The sequence below is a fragment of the Delphinus delphis genome, chromosome 2 (assembly GCF_949987515.2).
Source record: "Delphinus delphis chromosome 2, mDelDel1.2, whole genome shotgun sequence".
NCBI lineage: Eukaryota > Metazoa > Chordata > Mammalia > Artiodactyla > Delphinidae > Delphinus > Delphinus delphis.
Window position 1 is genome coordinate 126,553,465 of NC_082684.1, and position 23,965 is coordinate 126,577,429.

Genomic DNA, 23,965 nt, shown 5'->3' on the forward strand with positions numbered 1-23,965 from the left:
TGAGGAAGGGTGTGGTGTGAGGTGGAGCTGGGATGCAGGGTGGTGCCGCTCAGCACTGAGGATCTTGACGTGCCCAAGGGCAGCGCAAGCCGAAGCCGGGATTCTAAACTAAGGAGTGGCACAACTGATGGGTGTTTGGAAAATGCCCCTCTGGCTGTGGTGTGATGGCTTTGGAGGAACACAAGAGGGGAGGCAGGGAGAACGGGGGCTGTTGTGGCTATTGCAGTGGTGTTGTAGAGACATGGGCGGATTCAAGATGAAGTTCCCACGTGAGTCCACAGGGTGAGGTGATGGGTTAAAACGTTGTGGGGTGAGAATGAGGACCATGGCAGTGTTGTCACCGAGGTTTCTGCCAGGGCAGGTGCGCAGTACCTTCTCCTTGAGGTGAGGAATAGACGGGGGCGCAGGTTGGAGGAGTCAGGTGATCAGTTCTGGGTTGGACACATTGAATTTGAGATGGGGACATTGATTAGACAGTTGAATATGTGGGTCTGGAGCTCAGAATGGTCTCGACCACAGATACAAATTTAGGAATATCAGGTAATTAATGGTTGTTGTTCGGGTCCTTCCTGCTTGCTTCATTTTGGTCTTCTGATGACTACTCTGCCAGCAACTGAGAGGTGTAAAAACTAAATTTTAATTATTTGTTAAGTCAGAGTCCAAAAAAAATTTGAGGGGTTAGGTTTTTAAATTATCTGGAGATTTCATAGAGAATCTTGAGGGGGCCACAGTCAGTGATCAGGTGCAAAGCAGAGAAAAATGGTGCTAAAAGTTAAGTGACGGAACTTGTCCTGCTTTAGAAGCTGCCTAGCCCTTGAAAAAGCTGGGCAGCTTCTAAAGCAGGAAGGTGACTTAGAAGGAGGGTGGTGCCAGTGTTTTGTTAGGCTTTCCTGCCCTTTGTGGTGGATTTCACTCAGCTCCAGGAGCAAAGAGCTAGGAGAGAGCAGAGAACTAGCAGAGAGCTGTAAGGGGCCTGGTGGGGGCCAGCTCCCAGGTTATGGTGCTGGCAGGATACAGCCCCTGAGCCCCCGGGCCGTAGGCTCATGTTCATGGAGCTGACTGGTGTGGTGCTTCTCTTTTTTTTCATCCCCTACCATGTACGTAAAGTGACACGGCTTCTCATTGAACGATATCAGAGAGATTTTTGGATAAGGTGCATCTCAAAAAAGCATGACAACTACGTGATAGCCAGAGCAGCACAGGTGACCCCTAGCTGGTTTGGAGGATAGGATGCATGGCTTCTTTATTTTCCCTCTAAATATGATGTTTACTTCAGATTCATTTGATTCAAGGGGAGATAGCATCTTGAGTGTCATTTCATTATTTGATAACTTGTGTAACTCGTGGTCGGGGCCCTCAGTTTAGCCAGACCATGTTTTGATAGCTCTCCTCTATCGAACCCTTACCGGGGGCCAGGCACTGAGCAGGCTTGGATGCTTCTTTATGACATTATCGTATTTAATTATCACAACCACTCTTGAGACTTGCTCCTGCCCCAGTTTTAGAGGAGGAAGCTGCACTTGGAGAAGTCTAGTAAATTGCTCAGTCAGATGGCTACAAGGGGTTGAGCCTGAGTTCTGATCCAGGTCTGACTCCAAAAGTCATGCCGTAGCATGCTGACTTCATATTTATACATGTTTAGTGTAAAAAAGATGGATATAAAGATACAGGGAAGGAAGTGATGCTAAAACTAAGGTTGTGAGGAAGAGAGAACACAGCTTCTATCTATGAATTGTTCATGAATTGTTCATGGTATTAGCCTCTCATTTCAAGTAGACATTATCTTTCACGTAGGTTTTCTACATGCATTTAGATTACATCACTTTCAAACAGGCCATAAAACAGCTGTCTTCAGAGAGGCTTCCCTAAAAAGAGTAGAAATCTGAACACGCAGACCTAAAGCCTTTTCAAGCAGTCCTAGCCAATCTTTGGAATAGTTCTTGATAGCTGGCTTTCCTGAATCTGATGCTGCACTGGGTGTCTAGATTTGATTTTTCTCCTTTTATTTAACCTTCCAGCTTGAGCATAGCTATAATGAATTTATATTCTGCCTTATTTGAAAATGAATTTAAGGCAGCATACAAAGATACATAGACTATCAGTGGAGGAATTCTGAGTTGAGGGACACGTGTAGGAGGAATATAGTGCAGCCAGGATGGAGGGTAGTACATGAGATACAGACCATCATCATTTGCTAGATGTGGGCCACAGGTTTGGCTGAGCTAGGGCAGAAGCAGCATTAACTCTTCCCAGTTTTCTGAGAACTGAGATAAATTCTAGTGGATCCATATGCCCTTATAATAAATAGCTTGTTTTTCAAGCTGTTTCTTACCCCATGTCACTCTATGAACACCAATGGCATCACCCCAACTATGTCTCCTTAAAATAAAAGCAGTTGTAGGATCCAAACCAATGAGGTCTGGTTACTGAGCTCTCTGCAAAATCTAAAAATGTTTAGAGCTGCCAAAGGAATGGATGGCCCATGTGCTCTTCAGCCACTCAGTCTGCTGTGACTTAGATCTCATGCTGGATTTCGGGGAACAGTGAACTGGAACTTGCACCTTTTATAGTTGGGCTGGTTGAGTACGTCATCTGCCCAACAAACATCGGAGCTGAGAATATGGCTAGCGTGCTTTCCTGAAGTTGAAAGTCCTCAGATGCTGGTAGTGAGCAGAGGGCCCTCCTGTTTCCCCACAGAGGCAGGACTGAAGGCAGTGCCAGGATTTCCCTCAGAATGAGCTGGGTAGTCGTCTTTTCAGGCTCGTGTATCTTAGGCCTCAATTTTTAGTGTCAGGGAGTTTGAATTGTACCTTCCTTCTGGTACATGATACAGACCTGTCTGCTCTGTCAGGCAGCCAGCCTGGGCTAAGGCAGATTTGTTCTCCAAGTTGGGTGGGGGGAAGTGAGTCTAGTTTCTAGATTTGTGTGTGTGTGGTCCCGCTGTAGAACAAGACCACTGGAGGAGGATGTTGAAAGCACTCAGTGTGCGTTGGATGAATAAGGGCGGTGCCTATAGAACATTCAGATGAAAATCTTAGTAGGCAATTGTAAAAGAGGGCCTAGAGCTTAGAAATCAGGAAAGGGAGAGACTTAGACGTTTTCAGGTTTCTAAAACTTAAAACTGAGAGTCAGGAGATGTGGGTCTAGAGGCTGCCAAGATGCCGTCCTGGGCCAGTCACTTTTCTAGGATTAGCAGCCCTTCTTTGTAAAACAATCGTAAACTGTTGATCCCACGGGCCTCTTTTGACTCTGAAAATTCATTCTAAAAAAAAAAAAACATTCTCTGAAAATTTGCTGGGCTGGTCTGTGTAGAGAAAAAGACCTTTTAGTAATGGTTTGGGGTATGTGGTATCTTGAAAGTACTGGTTTGTACGAATATCCTTCTTACTCTCCAAATCAGTGATGTACTGTATAGAGAATTAGAAATGGACCAGAGGCAGTCTCCCTAGATAAATCATTATTTGGTGTTAGGAATTGGTCACTCACCTCTGCTCCACCCCGTTTCCTTATTAAGTGAGCCTTATTTCTGGCAACCTTTATTTACCCTTACGTCTGTGAAGATGGAAGTCATGTGGCTGAGTCAGTGGAAACTCAAATGTGAGTGAGGTGTTTGATTTTTTTTCTTTTTTGTGTCCCAGAGCCACCTCTTTGGCAAATTTCAAGTTGATAGTGTATAAACAAGGTGCAAGAGGCACATGTGAAAGCCTGGGAGCTTGTAGGGGAGAGCATGAGTACTGCCTGCCTCCTGGTAGACTATGCTGCCCTCTAGTGGTAGCTGCTTTTCATCCATATGCTGCAGAATTGAATATTTCCCTGCTTTGGAATGAGTTTCCAATGGTTAAACCACCTTCACTCCCACTCCCTTTCTTGGAATATATGGATAAGCCCTGTATTTTAATGGTGTATTAGTTTCCCGAGGCTGCTGTAACAAATTAGCACAAACTTTAGTGGCTTAAAACATTTATTCTATCACAGTACAGAAGGCCAGAAGTTTGGAATCCGGGTGTTGATGCGGCTGCATTCCCTCTGGATGCTCTAGGGGTGAATCTCTTGTCTCTTCCACCTTCTGATGCCATCGACATTCCTTATGGCTGCATCATTCTAGTTTCTGCTTCTGTGGTCACATTGCCTCTTCTGTCTGTCTCTATTTCTCTTATAAGGATACTTGTATAGTATTTAGGGCCTATGGATAATCCAGATGATCTCATCTCAAGATTTAATTACATCTGCAAAGACCCTTTTTCTTTTCCAAGTTAGGTCACATTCTTCTTTCCAGGGATTTGGTGTGGATATGTCTTTGGGAGACCACATTCAACCCACTACAGGTGGTTAGTGCTGTTTCTGTCCATTTTCTCTGGATGTTTAAATTCCCACTGCGTCTAACTCTGTCTTTCGTAAACCAGTGTTCCCTTCCATTCCAGGTGGTGGCTGTGTGGAATGGCACCAAGGCCCACCAAGGGTGTTGCTCAGTTACATAGCTGCTTCCTTATTTGTGTTGAGTGTTGATTGTATTATTTTCAAATAGCCATTTAGTATTCTTAATGATGAAAAATTAATTATAGCAAAGATTTTGAGTAATGTTAAAGTTTGCAAAAAAAATGGAGGACTTGACAGCTTAAACTGCACTTAACTAGGCTTACAGGACATTAGCAGTAACATTTCATTTTGCAAAATAATAAAATGAAGAATTCCTTTTTAAGGATTTCTTTTTAAGGCTATCTTTAATTGTTTCTTTTCATTTCTTTGCAGGTCTTTTAGATAACCCTGAGCTTCGTGTGGTCCTTGTATTTGGCTATAATTGCTGTAAAGTGGGAGCCAATAATTATCTGCAGCATGTAGTGAGCACTTTCAGTGATATGAATGTCATCTTGGCTGGAGGCCAGGTGGACAACCTGGCATCGCTGACCTCTGAAAAGTATGTCTGATGTGCTTCTGATTTCTTCTGCACGTTGTGGGAAATGTTCTCATGGGAAGTGTTTGGGTTTTTAAAAAACATGCTTAAAGAATTGCTAATAGTTAATTCCGTTTTGCAATAGACATAGGTTGAGGGGCTCACACAATGTAATTCTGCTTATCTTTGAAGAATGAAATTTATATATGTTATCATTTAAGAACTTAGTTGGACTTATACTCTCCTCAAAATTGACTTTCAACATTGTCTACTGAGCTCCCTTGACAGCTCTGTACTCTGTAACTGCAATACAGTAAGTCCCCTACATAACGAACCTTCAAGTTGCAAAACTTCTGTGCGTTTGCATGTCCAATCATGTAAATTAGTTCACGTGACTGGCATACATTGTCACATGCGTGCATCCTCTACAGGTGGTTATGCTTTTGTGTACTGTACAGTACTGTATAGAGTACAGTAGTACAGTATCTTTAATTAAAGCCCAGGATGTCCGGAAGCAAGCATAAAAGCAGCGGTGATGTAGCTGATAGTGCTAAGAAACGCCAAGCGAAAAGAACTGAGAGAGTGGAGCGAGGCAAAAAGATGGTAGACGTCGCTCATTATCATCACATGAATCGTTCAACCATTGGCACGATTCTAAAGAACAAGGACAAGAACATGTGAAGTCTGCTGTGCCGGTGATGTTGACAATATTATTGAAGAAGTGTGGAAAAGTGATGGAGGAGATGGAGAAGCATCTCAGTGTGTGGATGCAGGATCAGCCTCAGTGTCGAGTCCCGCTCAGCTTAATGCTGATTCAAGAGAGAGCTAAGAGCCTTTATGAAAACTTGAAGAAGAAACATGGCAAAGAATCAGAGGGCACATCTTTTAATGCCAGCCACGGCTGGCTTCATTGGTGCAAGACTAGAGTCAACCTTCATGATGTAAAAGTAAGTGGTGAGGTAGCGAGTGAAGATATGGTAGCTGCCCGGGAATTTCCTGAAATGCTTCGAGAAATTACTGATGAAGGCACGTATTTACCTGAGCAGGTTTTTAATGTGGATGAGACTGTACTGGAAGAGGATGCCAGACCGAAGTTACATCAGTAAAGAGGAAAAGTTGATGCCAGGCTCTAAACAGCAAAGCATAAGCTAACTCTGTTGTTTGGTGGCAGTGTTTCCAGCGATATGAAACTGAAGACTCTCTTAGTTTATCATTCAGAGAACCCAAGAGCCCTTAAAAACATAGCCAGGGGCTCTCTTCCTGTTGTGTGGAAGAGTAACCCCAAAGCCTGGATTACATAGGCCATTTTCCAGGACAGGTTTGTCCACCACTTTATCCTGAAGGTAGAGAAATACTGCTTGGAGAAGGACGTCCCGTTCAGCATTCCTTTGCTGCTTGACAGTGCTCTGGGCCACCCCCCCATTCACAGACAGCTTTCATCCCACGTCAGAGTAGTGCATCTGCCACTGAATACAATGTCTCTCATCCAACCTATGGACCAGGGAGTTATAGTGACTTTCAAGAAATATTATTTATGTCACACTTTTCGTCAGGCAGTAAAGGCAAGTGACAAATCAGGAACAACCTTGTGACAGTTTTGGGAGGACTATAACATATACAAGGCCATGAGAAACATTGACCTTGCTTGGTGTGAGGTTACGGCCGTCACCATGAATGGGGTTTGGAAGAACCTTTGTTCATGACTTTTGTGGATTTGAGAAGGTGGATGAGGAATCCAAAGAGGTCTTCAGCAACTTAGTGACCCTCAGTGAGAAGCTGGAGCTAGGTCTGCAAGAGGACGACTTCATTGAACTCCTTGCTGTGCAACATGAGGAGCTTACTAATGAAGACCTGATGGAATTGGGGGCACAGAGAAACAAGAGGAGGAAGTAACTGAAGAACCGAAGAGATTCACGACACAGGAAATGGCGAGGGGATTTTCTTTATTTGAGGAGGCACTGTTAACTTTTTGAGGCATAGGACCCGGACGTAAAATGGTACACAAAGGTTGTAGCAACTGTTCAGAATGCCATCCAGTGCTACCGTGTCATCTGTGACGAGAAAAAAAGAGCTACTACCCAGACATCACTTTTTCAAGACGGTAGATAGAACTGAATCCAGCAAGGAACCAGAACCTGTGCCATTAGCGTCAGGCGTGAGTGAAATTGCAGCTTCCCTCCATCTCCTAGAGCGATCCGATCCTTCAGCTCTACCATCTCCCACCTCCTCTTCCTCCTCCAGTCAGTATCTGTTCTTGCCTGTTCACTGGATGCTAGCCCCAGTATGCCAGCTGTTGTACTGTACTACTGTACTTTTCAAGGTACTGTACTGTAAGATTAGAAATGTTTTATTTTTTGTTTGTTTTTTATGTATTATTTGTGTGAAAAGTATTATAAACCTATTACAGTACAGTACTATATAGCCGATTGTGTTAGGTGGGTACCTCAGCTAACTTTGTTGGACTTAACTAACAAATTGGACTTAAGAACATGCTCTCGGAACGGAACTTGTTCGTATGTAGGGGACTTGTTCGTACGCAGGGGACTTCGTATGGTTCATATGTATGTCACTTCCTCTCTGGCTCTGTTTTCCTCCTCTAAAGGAAATGCGTGGTTCAACAGTACATCTTTATGGTAAAACTTCTCAGAGCCTCTAATACTGTGCTCAGTACTTTGGATCTTTTAGAGGGAGGGGGAATATTATTACCTGTGGCCCTTCTTAAATCTGTTTGGCCACAAAACCTTTTGTCCATGGAGCATCTTGCAGGCTGACTGGTATTACTTGGCATACATTTTTGGGAATACTGTACTAGATCTTTTTTTTTTTAACATCTTTATTAGAGTATAATTGATTTAGAATGTTGTGTTAGTTTCTGCTGTAGAGCAAAGTGAATCAGTTATACATATATATATATCTACTCTTTTTTAGATTCTTTTCCCATATAGGTCATTACAGAGTATTGAGTAGAGTTCCCTGTGCTATACAGTAGGTCCTTATTATCTATATTGTATATAGTAGCGTGTATATGCCAGTTCCAATCTCCCAATTTATTCCCCCCGCCACCGCTTCCCCCTTGGTAACAGTAAGTTTGTTTTCTACATCTGTGGCTCTATTTCTGTTTTGTACATAAGTTCATTTGTACCATTTTTTTAGATTCCACATATAGCAATATTACTTGGCACACGTTATTGGAAATACTGTACTAGATCTTTTGAAAGGCTTTTTCAAGCTCAAAAATGATGCATCTTTCATTTTATTATTAGGGCTTTTGTTTTCAACGATAAAAAATATTTGCTCTTCTATCTTGAACCATTACTACTTTTCCATTTCCAATGAAAGTATGTAGTATTTTGAGTTTGAGCTAATTAAGTGGACATAAATATCAGCTGTTTCCAAAAGCAAGAAAATGAGACACACACACCCCCGCCCCCATCCTCCAGATGTTTCCTGCAAGCACTATTATTTGTTTCTCTCTATATTTGTGTTTAGTATTTGGATCCTAGAGTGGTGACATGGAGACACACTGTTAGAGATCAGTATCATTAAGAGCAGCTTAAATCGTCCCAGTCATCATCTCCCTCCTGGTAGTCAGCACTGATGGATCAGGGAAAGCAGGTAGCTAAGTTGAGTTCCCTGGAACCTGAGGAAGAAGGGAGGAAAGCCAACTGCACTGAACTCTAAGCACTGGATTTCATGCATAAGTATACCTGATTCTTGTTAGCTATCTGTGGGTTATTTTTCCTTTTGCCTAATTTTCCTTATTGTCTTTGCTTTTACTTTGAAATTATATACAGATAGGGCAATGGCAATTTAACATACAGTTGATTTTTGAAATGCAGCTCACTCAGACATGTAACTGAGGTGCTAGCCTGTTAGCATGGCTGTCTGTATATAATCTACTCTTTATACCTAATATGGGAAATATACCCTCAACAATCATTACCTCTTACATGACACATTAATTTTAACGTGGTCTTTACACTGTGTCATGGAGTAAGGGAAGCCATTGAGTAAATCAGTGCTCCATGTTAATGGTGTCCAGATAGGAGCCCCGCTCCCTCCAAAAAAAGGTGAATAATTCTTTTTAGGCAGGAGACTCGTGTTGCAGTTGTATACCAAAGAGGAAATGTAATAAGGTTAAAGGAACAGCAGCAGACTTCAGAAGATGGATTCTGCCCCTCAGAAACTGGTTTTGCCACTAGTTAGCCTTAAGTTGCTCAGTGCTTAAGCTTTTTAAGTCTTAGTTTCTTTTTAACCCAGTGAATCCTGCCCATTTCGTAAACTCTGATAGAAATGTTAGGTACTTACTTGGTTTTCCCCGATGGGTGTTCACTGTATTATGCTTTACAACTTTATTGGCATTTTATTTTTATTTTCTGTAGTAACCATAAAATATTTCATTAAAAAAAATACCAGGCAAATAGAAACAAAAAGAAAATGTATGATTTTACCTTCAGATTAAGCTAAATTATCAGGTCAAAGCAATAAATAAGACACAGCAATATAGTCTATTCCTTTATGGACCAAACAGTATAGAGCTTAAAACTTCTGGAATTATGGGTTCTTAATAAAATTATCCTCCATGATTGAATATTTAATACACCTCTTTTAGAATTTGACAGCTGAGGTAGGGGAGAAAAGATACCAAAGAGGTAAATAATACCAAAAGCTTTAATACATATCATAGTATATATGCATAAAACTGTAAGATTCCTTTTTCAGGGAAGTGAGAAAGTTAAGAATACTCTGTACCCTTCTAAAACTCAGGTTGGATTTTAGAAATCTTTGTGGAGATGATGCATTTGCCCCTTTGTATCTGTGACTGAGGAAATGGTTGCTTTCTTCTCCGTAGATCTGCCTTCTGCATTCTTTTAATATATTAATTTCAGTAGTTTAATTTTTAACCCTTATTACAGTCCTCTGATCAGGGAGAGAAAGCCTCAGACTAACTGTAGACTGAGGCAGCACTTCCCAACCAATGAATCAGGAGGATTTTTCTTTTATACTGTAAATTTGAATGGTGTTTCATGATATATTGCCACTTTTCTAATTTAATTTTCTAGGAACCCTCTGGATATTGATGCCACCGGTGTGGTTGGACTGTCATTTAGTGGACATCGTATCCAGAGTGCCACAGTGCTTCTCAATGAGGATGTCAATGACGAGAAGACTGCTGAGGCTGCGATGCAGCGCCTCAAAGCAGCCAACATTCCAGAGCAGAATACCATTGGCTTCATGTTTGCGTGTGTTGGTAGGGGCTTTCAGTATTATAGAGACAAGGGGAATGTGGAGGCTGATGCATTTAGAAAGTTTTTTCCTAGTGTTCCTTTATTTGGCTTCTTTGGAAATGGAGAAATTGGATGTGATCGCATAGTCACTGGAAACTTTATATTGAAGAAATGTAATGAGGTAAAGGATGATGATCTATTTCACAGCTATACAACAATAATGGCACTAATTCATCTTGGGTCATCTAAATAAAGCCACCTGTAAAGTGGCTTTCACAGTGTATAACTTTTGGGCTCTGTCTTTTCCAGAAAATGGAAACTTGGGATATGTATATTACAAACAAAAAACTTTATATGTATCTGTTTTGTAGCTTTGACATTCTGAAGATTATTTGGTAGTTTTTAATATATTAGGTGAAGGACAAGTTTGTACATGATGTAATGCAAGACCGGGAGTTGAGAGCTTTTGCATCAGGCACAAGTGAACCAATTATGGCTATACTGCACCAGATATGTAGCTGCTGTGTGATAGGACTTTAAATAGTCTTCTGCATAGGAAGACTGAAAAAGGATTCATCAACAGAAAGGAGATTTAAGACATTCCATGACTACCTCTGCAATGTTAGATGATCTTTCAGCAGACTCATGAAGATATTTTTCTCCCTTAAATAAAGGAGAAAAATACACAGATGGCTTGGGAAATTTTTCTCTGCTTTACAATTTTACCATTTTTTTCAGAAGCTGTAACAAATTGCTGACTTTTTACTTATTTGATAAATGTTAAAGAACTATTTTTGTTTTAGTACTCTAAAGTTGCTTAGTCAAATAAATTGCCAAGACTAATCAGTATTTTATTACCTTATAAGGAAAAAAATTTTCCTTTCCCCTCAATAAAGAAATTGCAACAGAAAATTCTTTTTTTCACCTACTTCTATGTAACTAATTGGCAGATGAGACAATTACATCACCTTATTTCGGTTTTATACCAATAAAACATACCTTGGAAACTCAGATAGCTGTGTACTTCATTGCTTTTAGTGAGTGAGTGAAGGAATCCTTTAGAAAAGAAAACCCAGAATAATGGTATTTGTTAGTTAGCAAATCCTGGCATATTTCCAGTAAAATGTTTTTCAAGTTTAAATTTCTCATTATGTAAATATCAAAATGAAATCTGTGTAGAGAAAACCAGTTTCCCCCCCAATAGCCATTCTTTCCTTTTCACACAGTCATAAAACCTTTGATTTTCAGCTAGGCACATGCACACCAGAATAAAGACTACATCCTTGTCTCCCTTGCAAGTATGACTGTTCTGGCTGGTGAAATGTGAGGGAAATGATAATGTGTCCTTTAAAACAGACTGTTTTTTTTTTTTTTTTGCCTTTTTTCGATCCTTTTGCTTAGAAGTGTATATGATTGTGAGCCATCTTAGACTCTACAGAAGAGGCAGTGCTCTATTGTGGAAGCGATCACACAGAATGATCCTAGGTTGCCATACAGTTTTGTTGACGTGCTACCATTACTGATTTGGACTGCCTATCTCCAGAGTGTTTTACAAGACAGAAATTAACATAATTCTTGCCTAAGGCACTTGTTTTTTTCCAGGTCTTTGTTACAGGATATCTGTATTAGCATATTCTAATACAGTATGATATAATATATGGCACTTTTGTAATAGTGGTTTTAATGGGATAGAAGAAAACTTGCAAGGTAAGTGAAATCAAATATATTAACAACATTCCTGCTTTTTTTTTTTTTTTTTTTTTTTTTTTTTTTTTTTTTTGCGGTATGCGGGCCTCTCACTGTTGTGGCTTCTCCTTTTGTGGAGCACAGGCTCCAGATGCGCAGGCTCAGTGGCCATGGCTCACGGGCCCAGCCATTCCGCGGCATGTGGGATCTTCCCGGACCGGGGCACGAACCCGTGTCCCCTGCATCGGCAGGCGGACTCTCAACCACTGCACCAGGGAAGCCCCTGCTTTTCTATTTTTAATCACTTTTTTTAAACCCATTTTTACTTCAAAAGATTTTTTTTCTTGCTGTTTATTTATATAAATGATAAAAATACTTAAAAGTTTCTTTAATTTATGGTTATACTCAATCTTAGTTCCTGAAGAAAGTCCAAAGAAAAGTTTGATTGCCATAGAACTTTTAATCTGTGAATATTAATATTTAGCCATTTTTATTTATTAACTCTTCTATTATTATTTGACATTGGTACCCATTATCAAGTAGAGAATATCTCAAAATTTAAGTCCTTGGTTATGCTTACATAGCATATAAGGAAAATACTTTGTAAATTTTCTTTGTCCTTGATATTAACCAGAGTTGACTGAACAGTAGAGGAAAAAAGATTTTGAAAATGGAAATATGAACAAAATGCACCTGGTTGAATGAACTGTTTTATTTTTTTCAAATTAATACATAAAATGTTTTATTACTACTCAAAGGAGAGTCTGCTGCAAGGTCATTTCATACAGTATTCGAGGTTAATATATGGCTCCTTTTTATAGCTGAGACTTTGGAGCTTGTTAGGAACAGTAAATTCATTTGGCCACAAGATTGTAACCCTGGTGCAAAATAGAAAGGGAAGAAGTTGAACCAATTGAAGGAGTAGTACTGATGAAAACAAAAGTTATTGGCCCTGCCTCTCAGAGGCTTTGACATTTCTGTGGAAGTTGGGGGGGGGGATGATAATTTAACCAAAGTTAAAACAATTTATTATGGTTTTGAAAGGCTTGTCTTAAAAGCAGGCATTAAAGAAAAAGTTACTGTTTCAGCTAAAAACATAATTCCTAGAAATGGCAACTGTTGTAGTTATTTGTGAAACTGGAAAAATGATCACATGAAAAAGCTGACATGAGCACAAAAAGAGAAGATGTACCCTTACTGTTTTCTTTACAATACTGAGCTGTCTTCTATCAAGTGACAAGGATAGGATAGTTTAATCAAGGTGTTTAAAAAGTATTGATTTCCTTAATGTGCTTTCAAAGCAGAATCCTTCTGCAGCTACAATTTGCCTTGTTAAAGGCTGCTTCAAAGGAATAAACTCCTTGAAATGCCAAGTAGCAATATAAAAAAGAGTAAGGAAGCTTGGAATTAAGATCTCAAAACAGACACCCTACACATTGTTATAATTAATAGTCTGTGAGCTAGAGTAATGAAGGAGGTCCAGAAGGCCAGTTCACTACTGTAATTAATTCTCAACTTTGCTTAAACCTGCATCATTGGTAAATAAAACAACTTTTCAACCTAGTAAGAGAAGCCAAACAGCAAGAGTTTTGCCACTAATTTATATTACAAACTTAACACAATGAACATGCAAAGAATGTAAAATAAACGTTTACAAATCTGAGAATTTCCTAGGCATTCTGCAGAAATTTTTGAGAAAAAAATCTACTTCTGTCATTTTGTGCCCAGTCTAACCCATTTGAACACCACCATAAATTCCATTTTAATGAAAACAGAAGACTAAATCCTCTTGATTTGAAATTGAGATTTTAGATGACTGACTTGGTTTTCATTTGTAGAAAGGGAATGAGTCTGCTTAATGAAAATCCTAAAATAACAAAACATAGTATTAGTAATAACATCCTTGTTAAATAAACAAAACTAATACATGTGCTATGTAAAGAATGTTACCAGAAAGTTTTTTTTAATATTAGCCTGTGTAGAGAAAAATAGTCAAATATTTACAAGACATATTATTTTTGTTTCATTTCTGCCTTATGCCATGATGGAGACAGAATAGAAGAATATATGCTACTCTAAAGTAGAAAACATTGGCAGAGGCCAGTAAACTTCATTTTTTTTTTTTTTTTTTTTTTTGCGGTATGCGGGCCTCTCACTGTTGTGGCCTCTCCCGTTGCGGAGCATAGGCTCCGGACGCGCAGGCTCAGCGGCCATGGCTCACGGGCCCAGCCGTTCCATGGCATGTGGGATCTTCCCAGACCGAGGCACGAACCCGTGTCCCCTGCATCGGCAGGCAGACTCGAAACCACTGCGCCACCAGGGAAGCCCCAATAAACTTCATTTAATGTCTTGGTACTAAGAGTGTATGGAGCATTTCACTTCATAAAGTTTTTATAAAAGTTACTGTTCTCTAGTGACATCACAGCCAGTAAAAAAGGCAAGATAATTACAAGAAATTGGAAAAAATACATATATTCATTAATTTTAAATGTAAATCAGTGAAGATAATTGAGACCATTTTCTTAACCTTTTCACAATACCTCCACATCTAACCAAAATTCAGTTACCATACATGTATCTAAAACATAACTCTGTTCAAGGCCTAGTCAGGATACTAGAATTACAGATAGGAATAAACATAATTGAGCTGAGTGACACTAGCAACTGTGTGAACCGAATTTGTTGGTGCTCTGGAAAACAAAGGTTTACAGCAACTAACACAGTGCCCAGTGAAGAAAACCCATCCTCAGAATGGTAGGAAAGTTTTGTGATTTTTTTACTCACCCTTGCCTCCCATGCAGTGGTGCTCTTATTCTTAAAATGACAGAAGGATGGTTTCCAGTTCCCTCCCTCAAACCAGAAGAGGAAGAATAGACTTTATTTGCAAATCACTGTTTGTCTTTTCTAATCTGGGGGGGGGGGGGATTAGAAGGACTGACTCAAGGTGCTCATCACTGTTTTGCATAACTTGGAAATCAGGCAAGAAAGAGTAGGCACTGCTTGTGAAAGCTGCAAGATGACTGCAGAATCACAGGCACCTGGATATGGGTGAAGACATAAAACAGGCTGTGTAAGGCCTAGAGGAGAAGCTGGGGTGAGATTTGTGAGAAACTGGGCATTCAAAAGCAGTTGTACCCAGGGGAAGATATAGAATGCCAAATGAATGCACAGGCAAAACATGCTCAGAAAAGATTTAAGATAGCCTTAGGTTTTCATCTTGGTCTGATCCCTAGGATAGAAGCAGGCCTAGCTAAGAGCTGCAGGAGTGCCTTAGCACACAGCTGAAATGCAGAAAGGAGAACTGGCATTCAAGGAAATCTCTAAAAACAGCTGAACATGAGATAATAGGAACAGAGGTTTCAGTGATCACACACAAGGGATAGTCTTTGTAAAAGTACCTTGGAGAAGTCTCAAAAACAAATGAACAACAGCGTTCAACAGTCAGCAACAACTGGTAAACACTGGGAATAGAAGAGAATGTTATATCCAGAATTACAGTACTGTAATAGTGAAATGCCCAATTTTCAACAACAAAAAATCTGTAAGGCATACAGAGCAACAGGGAAACGAGGCCTATTCAATGGAACAGAAACTGGCTTGGCCCACACATTGAACTTACTAGAAAAAGACCTTTAAATATGCTCAAAGAACTAAAGGAAATCAAGAAAGTGATGAATAAAATGAGAATACCAGTGGAGAGAAATTATAAAAAGGAACCAAACATTTTGGAGCAGAAAGTTACAATAACAAAATTTTCACTGGAGGGGTTGAACAGCAGATTTGAGCAAGCAAAAGAACTCATCAGCAAGTTGAAGACAGGACAGTTGAAGTAATTGTGTCTAAGAAAGCAAAGTAAACAATCGAAGGGATTTGTAAGATACCATCAAATGGAAGACGAAACAGGAGTCCCAGAAGGAAAAGAGAAAGCTACATAAAGTTTATTTGAAGAAATGATGACAAAAGAGCTTGCCAAATGTGATGCAAGACATGGATGTACATATCAGGAGAGGCTCAACAAACTCCAAACAGGGTAAAGTCAAAAGAGACACCAAGATACATTATAGACGGTCCTTGACCTAGGACAATTTGACTTAGGATTTTTTCAACTTTACAATGGTGTAAAGATGATATGCATTCAGTAGAAACCATACTTACTTCAAGTTTTGAATTTTGATCTTTTCCCAGGCTAGCAGTATGCAGTAAGATATGCACTTATGATGCCTAGCAGTGGCAGAAAGCTGCAGCTCCCAGTCAGCTGCATGATCATGAGTAAACATCTAATACATGTACAACTATTCTGTTTTTCAGTACAGTATTCAGTAAATTACATCACTTCAAAATAGGCTTTGTATTAGATGATTTTGCCCAGCTACAGGCTAACGTAATTGTTCACAGCACATTTAAGATAGGATAGGCTTAGCTATGATGTTCAGTAGGTTAGGTATATAAAATGCATTTTCAACTTATATTTTCAACTTACCATGGGTTTATCAAGATACAACCCCATTGCAACTGGAGGAAAATCTGTATAATTAAGCTATACAAAGAGAAAGAATCTTGAAAGCAGCAAGAATGAAGAAACATCACATAAAAGGGATCTTCAGGGCTTCCCTGGTGGCGCAGTGGTTGAGAGTCCGCCTGCCAATGCAGGGGACACGGGTTCGTGCCCCGGTCCAGGAAGATCCCACATGCCATGGAGCGGCTGGGCCGGTGAGCCATGGCCGCTGAGCCTGCGTGCCTGGAGCCTATGCTCCGCAACGGGAGAGGCCACAACAGTGAGAGGCCAGCGTACCACATTAAAAAAAAAAAAAAAAAAGGGATCTTCAATAAGATTATCAGATTTCTCGAAAAAACTGTCAACCTAAAATCTTCTATCTGGCAAAACTGTCCTTCAAAAATGAGGGAGAAATTAAAACATTACCGGACACTGATACAACTGGACCTGCCCTGCAAGAAATGCTAAAGGAAATTCTTCAAGTTGAAATGAAAGGACAAAGGATAGGAACAGGAAACCATGTGAAGAAGTAAAGCTCTCCAGTAAAGGTATACATGAACAATTATAGAAGCTAGTATTATAACTTTGATTTGTAACTCTTTGTTTTCCACACAATTTAGGAACGAACATATAAAAATACAATTATTGGTTTATGTTTTTAGTTGGTTTATGTTTTTAGACACAATGCTTAAAGATGTAATCTTGTGACAGTAATAGTTGAAAGGGAGTGAGGGCAAAGTTATATAAGAGCAAAGTTTTTATGCACTATTGACGTTAAGCTGCTGTAAATTCAAATTAGTGTCATTACTTCATGATGGTAAATGGAATCCCCATGGTAACCACAAAGAAATAGCTATAGAATACACACAAAAGGAAAAAAGAGAATTTAAATGTTTCACTATAAAACAAAACACAAAAGAAAACACTAACACAGAAAATAAGGAGCAAAAATATTCCATGCAAATAGTAACCAAAAGGGAACAGTATATTATTATGAGACAAATAGACTTACAACCTTTTTGGATTTAAAGAGACAGAAAAGTACATTATATGTTAAAAGGTTTTATACAACAATGTTACAGTTATAAACATTTACATATCTAATAACATCCTCAAAATACATTAAGCAAAACACAACATACCAAAACAGCACTGCTTTCATTGCACCCCATAAGACAGAAAATTCTAGCTGTAAATGCTTACGTTTAAAAAAAAAAATCTGAAATCAACATTCTAACTTTATAACTTAAGGAACTAGAAAAAGAAGAACAAACTAAACCCAAAGCTAGTAGAAGGAAGATTAGAACTAAGATAAGCAAAATACTGAAAAGAAAATCAATAGAAAATTTTGAACTAAAAGCTAGTTCTTTGAAAAGGTTAACAAAGTGGAAAAACCTTTAGCTAGATCAATAACAAGAGAAGACTCAACTTCTAAAAACAGAAATAAGAGTAGGGTTATTACTAATGAGTCTACAGAAATAAAAAGGATAAGAGTACTATGAGCAGTTTTAAACAAGTTGAATAACCTAGATGAAATGGATATATTTCTAAAAACAAAAGCACAACCATACTAAGACTGATTAATGAAGAAATAAAAAATCTACATAGACCTATAGGTAGAAGGGAGATTGATTGAATCAGCCATCAAAAACCTCCCAACAAAGGAAAATCCTGCAACCTCTGGCTTTACTCAATTCAACCAAACATTTAAAGAAGAAATAACTCCAGTCCTCAAACTTTTCAAAAAGATTCAATAGGTGGGAACACTTCCTAATCCATATTATAAGGCCAGTATTGCCCTGATACCAAAGCCAGACAATGACAACACAAGAAAAGAAAAAGACCAATACCCCTGATGAATATTGATGCAAACATCTTAAAGTATTAGCAAACTGAATTCAAGAGCACATTAACAGTTTTATACATTTTGAACAAGTGGATTTATTGCTGCAATGCAAGGATGGTTCAACAGATGAAAATCCAATCAAATACAATACACTGCATTAGCAGAATGAGGGTCACACATGGATCCCATCAGTTGATGCCGAAAAAGAATTTGACAAAATTCTTTTTGATTAAAAAAAAAAAAACCACCACTCCCCTAGGAATTGAAGGAAGCTACCTCAATATAATACAGACCACATATGAAAATCTTATAGCTAACATACTCAATGGAGAAGGACTGAAAGAAACAAGACAAAGATGCAGCTTTTACTGCTGCTATTCAACATAGTGTTGGAAGTTTGAGGCAGAGTAATTAGTCAAGAAAAAGATTGAAATTAGGAAGAAGTAAAATTATCTCTGCAGAATACATGATCCTATATGTAGAAAACACTAATGTTCCCTGCACCTCAAAATCTGTCAGAACTTAGAAACAAATCAGCAAAGTTGAAGCATACAAAAGCAACACACAAAATCAGTTGCCTTTCTGTACACTAACATGAACAACCCAAAACAGAAATTAGGATAACTCCCTTTACAATAGCATCAAAAACAATAATATACATAGCAACAAAAGACAACCCAAATCAAAACTGGGCAAAGGACTTGAATAGTCAGGTATCCAAAGAAGATACAGCATGGCCAATAAGCACGTGAAAAAATGCTCAACATCACTAACCATTTGGGAAATGCAAATCAAAACCATGATGAAATACCACTTCATACCCATTAGGGTGGCTATTATTGGGGGAAAAAAAAGTGTTGGCAAGGATGTGGAGCAACTGGAACTTCTGTTCATTGCTGCTAGGAATATAAAGTGGTATAGCTGCTGTAGAAAACAGTAAGGCAGTTCCTCAAAAAATTAAATACAGAATTAGCATTTGACTCAGCAATTCCACTTCTGGGTATTTATACAAAAGAACAGAAAACAGGGGCTTGAACAGATACTTGCACATGTATGTTCATGGAAGCATTATCTCAATAGCCAAAAGGTGAAATGACTCATGTTCATTGATTAATGAATGAATAAGCAAAATGTGGTAGATAGATACAGTGGAATATTATTCAGTCACATAAAGGAATGAAATTTGGATACATACTATAGTGCTGATGAACCCTGCAGACATGGTAAGTGAAATAAGCCACACACAAAAGGACAAATACATGATTCTACTTACATGAAGTATTGAGAATATTCAAATACTTAAAGTGGAATGTTGGCTACCAGGGTGTTGAGTGGAGGAATGGGGAGTAAATGTTTAATGGGTACAGTGTTCAGTATGGAATGCTGAGAAAGTTCTGGAGATGGATGGTGGTGATGGTTGCACCAGTGTGAATATACTTAATGCCACTGAATTGTATATGTAAAAATCGTACATTTTTACATATTGTGTATGTTTTTTGTGTATGTTTTTCTACTATAAAAACTTTTTTAAACCACCACAAGTCATATAACCTAGCTATTTAAAAAAAAAAAGGTTATCAAGCCACAAGACACAGAGGAAGTTTAATTTGTATATGGCTAAGTGAAAGAAGACAGTCTGAAAAGGTTACATACTGTATGACTCCAACTATATGACATTCTGGAAAACTATAGAGCTAGTAAAGGGATTAGTGGTTATCACTGTGAGATTGGGAAGGCTGAGTAGATGGAGCACAGGAGATCTTTAGGGTGGTGAAGTTATTCAACATGATACTGTAGTGGTGGACACATAAAATGATGCATTTGTCAAAATCCATAAAACTATAACAAAAAGAGGAGCCTTAATGTAAACTATAGACTTTTGTAAACGTTGTTTCATTTAATTTATAATTGTTTCATTTATATTAGCAAATGTAGTGCACTAGTACATTTTACATAGATGTTTAATAGGGAAAACTGTGTGGGAGAGGGAAGTATATGGGAACTCTCTGCAATGTCTTCTCAATCATTCTATAAATCTGTAACTTTTTAAAAAATAGTCTGTTAAAAAATTCTGTGAGGGTTTTTTGTTTTGTATACTCTAGTGCCTCAAGCTCATATGTATTAGTTGTAAGTGAATGATGGGTAAATGAATGAGTGAATGAATGAATCAGTGGCACTAGTGACAGATTCAATTCACAGTGCTCACACTGGGCTAGACTGTTGGGAAAAGTCAGTGCGTACCGACTGAGGGATTAATAACCAGAATATCTGAAGAACTCCTAAAACGCAACAATAGCAACAAGAGAAAACCTAGTTCAAAATAAGCAAAGGACTTGAATAGGCAGGTATCCAAAGAAGATATACAGATGACCAATAAGCACATGAAAAGATGCTAAACATCACTAATTAGCGAAATGCAAATCAAAACCACAATGAGATACCACTTCACACCTATTAGGATGGCCCTTAAAACAAACAAAAACAAGTGTTGGCAAGGATGTGGAGAACTGGCTTGAAGGGGAAGTTGTTCACAGGTGGGCTGTTCATTTGGCCAGAGCTTGCTCCTCTGCCTCAGCTATTTACTAGCCCTAGACCTTTGGTGTTCAGAACTCCCACTGCTCCAAGCTACTCCACAACTCTTCATATGTCCTGAAAGTTGCCATTGTTTTTTTCAGTTGGAAAAACTGAAGAAACTGTTCTGGCCTAATGAATTCTTTATTTTGCTCCTAATAAGATGAAAACCTCACATTCTGCAAAATCATGCCCTAAAATTAAAAGCCTTATGGGGAAAATAAGTTTGGAATTTTGTAACCTGAGCAGTAACAAAAACTAGAATCCTAAATTTCCACTAGTATCCACTGAGAATTAGTCCATCTTCTGTATACTTAAACTTTTGGGCTTGTGTTTCTTTCAGATATAGATCCTTGAAATCAATTGCTTCTCATAGAGAAATGATTTTCATCAATATGAAAAATATGACCTAAAGGTAGCTGCCAATGATAGGGATAGAGCAGGATAGTTAACACAGGTAGTTTTAGAAGTCCCACTAGGGGATTATAGACACAAAGGGAACTTTGGGAGACCATTGTAAGCTAATGAACACTCAAGAAAGCAATCAGAACACTGTGAAACAAAACAGCTCTGCTTAACAATGAAACCATGCAATAAAAGCACGAGATATGCCCCAGGCCATTAAGTGAAAAAACAAGGCCTGCAGCCTGCTGGTCAAGGTCAGCAAGATAATGATCCTTAGGACGTGCACCTGAGCATGTACAGGAATACAGGGGAAAGGTGGCATTCCAAAGTATAAGACCCTCATACTGAAACCTGAGATGATTTAACATATTTTAGCCTATGTTACCACCCTTCTGCTGATTTGAATAGCACCCTGACAGTCCCCGTTTGACCAAATAGGGTCAAAAACTCTTCTGCCCCACCCAAAGGAGGAGCTAGTGATGTAAGCGTGATGTCTACTCAAAGAATGTGGAAGAAGGTGGGCTTCTCCCACTTCCCACTTTTCCTTTGATTATAAAAACGTAGCCCACTTAGTTCCTGGGGCAGAGCTCTCTTGCCTGCCCACTTGTATCCTTCAGAAGCATCCTATACTAATAAATCCACTTCTTACCTGCCACTTTGTCCCTCACCGAATTCCTTCTGCACCGAGACATAAGAACCTGTGAGTTATTAAGTCCCGAGACAAGTTGTGTGGTTTCACCTTCATCAATCAGTGCTTTTTTTCTAATCACCAGGTGAAATGTCTTCATGCCTTACCTGTACTTGAAACTTCCCCAGACAGCTTAACCCAGTGAAAGCCACTGAAGCCTCTCCTTGCCCTTAGTTAGCATTTTCATCTTTTCTCTTAGGGTCGTGGTATATTTGCTAAAAGTTTCTCCTTAGCTGTGAGAAAGTTTGCCTCTGGATGCTTCAACACATTAGCTTACTGGGAAAAATCATGTTTGACCAATGCAACTCTCACATAGGATTGATATTACTCCCCTATTTACCTGCTGCAAATGAGCTAATAATACACGGGACAGAAACACACATACCTTGCAATAGGACAGTGTTTCAGGGTATGATAACTTTCAGTCTTTTATTTAGAGAACAAAGAAGGATTAATGTTTAATTTCTTTTACCTTTTGGTGTTACATTTTCTGCCTTTGTAACAAAAAAGCAGTGATTTGGGTTCACTGTGATATTTCTTCAATGTTCTCCATGACCTATAGAAAATAAGAATTAAGATGTTTTCTCCATCTCAATTTTTCTTTATATGCACACCTTCCAACACATCTTTATTTTATTCACACATATACATCCATCCCTTCTGTTTGTGATATGAAGAGTTGAGGTGAACTAGCCTAGAACATCCAAATAAGCCACACGACGCTCCTCAGAACACAGAAGAGTTGTGTCAGCACCTCCATTCAGATCTCACAGAGGAAAGTGTCCCTGCCTTTCCTCACTGCCTGTTTTCTGTTACCTGAAGTTCTAACAAGCCTGGTGAATTTTTTTTTTTTTTTTTTTTTTTTTTTGCAGCACGTGGGCCTCTCACTGTTGCGGCCTCTCCTGTTACGGAGCACAGGCTCTGGACACGCAGGCCCAGTGGCCATGGCTCGTGGGCCCAGCCACTCCGTGGCATGTGGGATCTTCCCACACTAGGGCATGAACCCGTGTCCCCTGCATGGGCAGGCGGACTCTCAACCACTGTGCCACCAGGGAAGCCCCGTTGGTGAATTTTTTAAAAGATATTACAAATGATAAAGAGAGTAAGGGGAAAAAATTGCTAGAGTGAGTCATTCAAATGGCAATAAAAATTAATAACTGATGGCAAGAAAACAGAAGAAAGTAGCAAAAACAAAACAAAAATCAGGACTAAAAACCAAACCAAACCAAACCAAAAAAACCCTGTGGCTAGCTAGGACTATTTAATGTAGGGACAATTCCCTCCATAGCCGATGAGCCCTAAGTCTGTAACCCATATCTGTGGAAGCATAAGTGCAGTACAAAAAACTTGGACTTGGGGTTTAAATCCTTGTTCTACCACCTCATGTGTGATCTTGATGTTAACCTCTCTAAGCCTCAGTTTTCTCTTTTGTAGAGTGAGAATAATACCACCTGCCTCACAATGGGTGTTAGGACTTAAAAGAGTTCTCCTTCTCCGATATGAAATATCAACCACAGTGCCTGGCACCTACAGACACCTGATGTTCATGATTACGTATTACACTGCTTTCTTTTCATTTGAAGAGCTGTACTTTCAGAACTAGTGCATTATTGCAATAGGGATACATAATCACAATCTAAATGTATGCTAGGACTTTAGGCTGTAGGTTTACTTAATGAACGAATTGAAAAGATTGCCTAGGGAGGTTTATATTCCAGAGGCACACAGGGTGACACGAACAAACCTATCAGAAGGGAGTGATAAAATGAATAAAGCTTTATGGTGTGGTGGCAAGAGGAGTTTCCTGGTGAAAGCAGGTCATTAATAAAATTTAAAATAGAGTGTACCATCATGCTGTGATTTTCATAACAAATACGAGCTAATAGCATTAAGCAATTCCCAGTCCGCATGATCAACTTTATTTTCATGACACAGATCTTGTCACATGCGGTAAAAGGCATTTCTTTTTGCTTTTCTTAAAGTAATGGCCTTGCAGTTACTGATAGACTGTTTGACCTTGAAAAAATAAGTGGTCAGTCAGCTAATTTTGTGAGCTATGCCCAATACCTTATCTAGATTTTTACCCTTTGTTGTGACATTTTCTGCCTCCATTAAAAGAAAGCAGCAAATTAATACTTAAGTGCCAAAACTCTTT

The 23,965-nt window shown here is 39.0% G+C and overlaps 2 protein-coding genes across 7 annotated transcripts in view; one reads left to right on the forward strand and one right to left on the reverse strand.

The window, feature by feature from the left end:
* The window catches only part of FBXO22 (F-box protein 22), a 30,032-nt gene extending 18,448 nt beyond the window's left edge, over positions 1-11,584 (forward strand). Inside the window, exons 6-7 of the mRNA XM_060005551.1 lie at positions 4,750-4,915; positions 9,955-11,584. Coding sequence (XP_059861534.1) covers positions 4,750-4,915; positions 9,955-10,372 — 584 coding nt within the window. The 3' untranslated portion in view covers positions 10,373-11,584. The remainder of the gene's footprint in view (positions 1-4,749; positions 4,916-9,954) is intronic.
* A 1,314-nt stretch (positions 11,585-12,898) lies between these two features.
* The window catches only part of NRG4 (neuregulin 4), a 126,563-nt gene continuing 115,496 nt past the window's right edge, over positions 12,899-23,965 (reverse strand). For 5 of the 6 annotated variants that reach the window (XR_009518445.1, XR_009518444.1, XR_009518441.1 and 2 more), the window contains 2 exons: positions 22,283-22,366; positions 12,899-13,672 (listed from right to left, as the gene is read on the reverse strand). Coding sequence is in view for 1 of the 6 variants with exons in the window: in XM_060005553.1 (XP_059861536.1) it covers positions 22,350-22,366 (17 nt within the window). In the remaining 5 variants the exon portion in view is untranslated. Of the gene's footprint in view, positions 13,673-22,223; positions 22,367-23,965 lie in introns of those variants that run through there. The other variant, XM_060005553.1, reaches the window with a different exon arrangement.